General features: G+C 44.0%; 1 protein-coding gene across 1 annotated transcript; it reads right to left on the reverse strand.

Moving 5' to 3' along the window:
• Positions 1-232: 232 nt before the first annotated feature.
• On the reverse strand, positions 233-519 carry LCE7A (late cornified envelope 7A). The gene is given in 2 exon segments (XM_055094601.2): positions 233-387; positions 390-519. Coding segments are annotated over 2 exon segments (285 nt in total).
• Positions 520-3,758: the final 3,239 nt, after the last annotated feature.

Consider the following 3,758-nt stretch of genomic DNA (forward strand, 5'->3'; position numbering starts at 1 on the left):
ACTGATCGGGCTTCAAAAAGCAGATTTTTCTTTTGCATGCAGGTCTCCTTGATCTAGGAACACAGCCAAGGCCAAGAGGCCTGAGGTTCTCAGCAAAAGGGGGAGCCTATCACCTATGGAGATAGGCAGCTGAGTTCAGGAGGAGAAGGAAGGAGGAGGGTAAGAGTGAGGGAAGACATCAACTCAGGGCGGGTCCTTGGCTGTGGTTCTTTGGTTCCTTAAAGGTCACAGGTCAGCTGCAGTCTCCAGAGCTATGGCAAGTGGAACATCTAGAAGACTCGTGCTCACAGCAGTCAGAATGCTGGGGCTGACGCAGGTAGAATCGTGGAAACCGGAGTGAAACTAGAGAGCAGTGGCCTCCAAAGCCAGAAATACAGCAACAGGAACACAGCAGGAAGGAGCTGGAGGGGGGCATGGAGCTGAACATGAAGCAGGAGCCTGAGGGGCCCACTTGGATGGATATTTGGGGAGGCACTTGGCAGGGAGCTGCCATTTCTTCTGGTGTTTCTGATAGGACATCTTGGAGAAAGTCCAGTTACTCTAAAAAACAATGCAAACATTTCAAAAGTCTAATTAATGTAAACCTTGTTTGTATCAACATTTTTCTACAGAGCCTGAAATTCTACAGTTGAATATGTGGCTCCAGAAGCCACATCATAATAGCAGAGCAGCCCTGCTTTCCTGACATAGGAGAGATTCAGCAGTGAGTAAGTTAGAGTCTGGTGACACCTTCTCTTGTGCCTGACCTGATTCTCTCAAGACTCCTGACTTCAAAGGCAGTCGCTTAGGGAACTATGTAGTCCCCCAAATCTTCACTTACTTATTATCCTATCTTCTAATTTATGCATTCTAAAAACCATATTTTTAACCTGAGTCTATAGTTACGTCACCTCTCATCATCATCTCCCTTTTTTTCTTTCTTGCATCATGAGCTGTGCCTTTAGCCCTACTCTTCAGCCCTGTGTGGCTGTCTCTTGTCCTACAAACTAGTTCCTCTTACCACTCCCAAGTCTGCACTGCCCCAGTCTCTGGTTAACTTCACTCCTTCTGGGTTTGCTGCTTCTGAACCACCTTGATGATTGCCATGAGCCTGGTCTTCCTGGAATTATGAATTTCCATTCTCTCCAACTTTGAATGGCTTTTCCCAAAGGAGGTGTAGCAGCCCTAGTCATCCCCAAACTGCCATCAGATCAGTAAAAACACTCACCTTGTCCTCTTAATCTTGGGCAAACGATGGGACTGCGGATAGATACACTGAGTGGGAGCCTTTTATACACACATTGCATTCAACTTGAGAGAATGAGCCACAGATGATGTGAAAACTGTTTCCCAACCAGGTGGTTGTGATGTCAACTTCCCACATTCCAGTGGCTCTGTCATTCTGTCACTTTGTCACCCTGTGTCACTACCAGATCCCCCAGAACATCCTTCCCCTTCATAAACCCTCACAGGATTTCCATAAAGATTAGAAGATCATGACTTAGAAGGGTATTTATAATGACATAGCTTGGGAATTGAAATTAGGGTTCCTGGAGGAATCCAAAACATGACTGGGCATCTAAAGTCACAGATGTTAGATCAACACAGGCACTGATCAGGGTTTCTGCAGGCATTATCAATAAGATTGGAACCAATAATCTAAGCACACATGGGCCACTACTGAGGGCTCAGTGTATTTGATTCAGATACCAAAGTGCCTAAAATATTGATCAACAATGTGGCATCATAGAAAGTCCCAGCTGCAAGCGGATTTAGGGTACTTCCACTCTACGTAGGTCAGGAACATATGGCCAGAGGGGGCAAAGGAGACCTCAAAGTTGTGCAGAGTCTGAACTAGAAACCATATCTTCTAACTCTCTGGGATCATGAATTCAGGCCCCCATTTCACAGCAGCCCCTTCTTTTGGATTTGCTTGGGTACATCCACTAGGATCTAGTCTCTCCCCTGCCCACAAGCTCCCTCCTTTATTCATGCCACTCCCCACCCAGTTCACTTTTCTTAGTTCATTGTTTCAACTACTCTTTTGCCAATATAATAAACTTTCTTTTGTTACCCATTTGGCTTGTTACTGCATTTGACTGGCAAAGCCTTATCCCTGGCTGAATTCTCCCTGTTGTGCCTAGTTGCTATAAAAATGAAGACAAAAATAGACATTTTGGCAGGATGACACCATCATAAAATCATCATCATCCACCTTGGCTGGTCCAAAACATGGCTTGATGATCCCCGTATACCTCCCTGTATTCACCATGCACATACCACATGGCTTTTCTCCTCCCTTGAATCTTCCAAACCTTCACTACTGCCTCTAGATAGATGGTACTGCCTCTACCATATGAAGCAAAGAGCTGCTGTCAAACATAAAGTACTTCTGCTTCCTACTCCTAAGTCTTCAAGCTCACTTACATCTGCAGCCATCCTTCATGACTTTCTGTGTTACAGGGGAGGAGTGGCCCCTTGTCTTTTCCAACACCTATCCCTGCGCCTTTGCTCTGGATCCTTGCATCTTCAATCTCATTTGTATTGTTTCTCCTATGAAATGCTCCCATGGCACCTTGTATTCCTGGTAACACTTGCTTGTATTTGTTTTTCAATATCTGTCATCCTGGATAGAATGAAATCTCAGTGTTCATGGGTTCACTCTTTATCTCCAGCACCTACACAGAATCTGACATAATATAAGTGCTCAAAAATATTTGTTTAATGAATTAATGGGCGATCTGTGGTTGAGGCAAAGGTCTCCCCTCCTTTCACTCCTTGAGAGAGAGTAGCCTGGGAGGCCAGGTCAGTGGCAGGCCTGTGGGGCAGGTGTGGGAAGCTGCTCCGGGGATGGAGTCAGCAGCAGGAGCTTTGCACTGTGAGTCAGTGCTCTGGTCCCTGCTCTGCTGCTCTTTCTGGGTTTCAGGAGAGGCTGGACCAGATTATCTTAGGTATATCTTCAAGTAGGTATTTTTATTTATGAGCCTCAGACCTCCACGGAGCTTACACTCAGCACAGGTCTGATCTTGTCCCTGAATATATTTTATCTGGGATTGGAAGTGGCAGTGAACTTGATGAAGAGGGTGGAGATGATGGCTGGAATGTTGACTATGCCAGGGTGTGAGATAGTTGAAAGTAAGTCACATTATGAGGGAGGAACTCCATACAGTCTATTCAGTTTCTCCCACTTATCAGAGGAAATGACTTAACATCTTGCCTTGCTGTGCCAAAGCAGAGTATAGTGTATATATGCGGTTCTCTTCTGGTTGTGCCTCTTCTGGCTCTTCTTCTGAGCCACTGAAGCCCAGATCTGTAGAGACAGACAAAATGATGCTCTTTCCCTGTGATATTTCTGACAAAAAGTATTACAAGTATATTTAAAAAGGTTGGAAAACACCATTTTATTGTGTTGGTCTAATACCCATCAATGACCTTCTGGTTCAATAATGAAGAATTATTTATGTCCACAGAAACTCCTTTTTTGTAGTAACTTTTCAAATGCTACTTTAATGTTAATTCATTTGTTGAGTGCCTGATATGTGCACAGTTTTGTGAATTCAAAGAAAATTAAGATATTTTCTTGTCCTTAGAGAATGGTCCAAATGAGATGATATGAGAGAAAGAAAGGGAATTAACATTTATTCTCAACCTACCATTCATTAAATATGTGATTTGAATTATCATAGTATAATAGCTCTGTGGGTGTCTTTTTGTTAATCTCATTTTACAGAAAAAATAAGGCTCGTGGCTCACGCCTGGAGTCCCAGCACCTTGGGAGG

This window comes from Pan paniscus, chromosome 1 (genome assembly GCF_029289425.2).
Source record: "Pan paniscus chromosome 1, NHGRI_mPanPan1-v2.0_pri, whole genome shotgun sequence".
Classification (NCBI taxonomy): domain Eukaryota; kingdom Metazoa; phylum Chordata; class Mammalia; order Primates; family Hominidae; genus Pan; species Pan paniscus.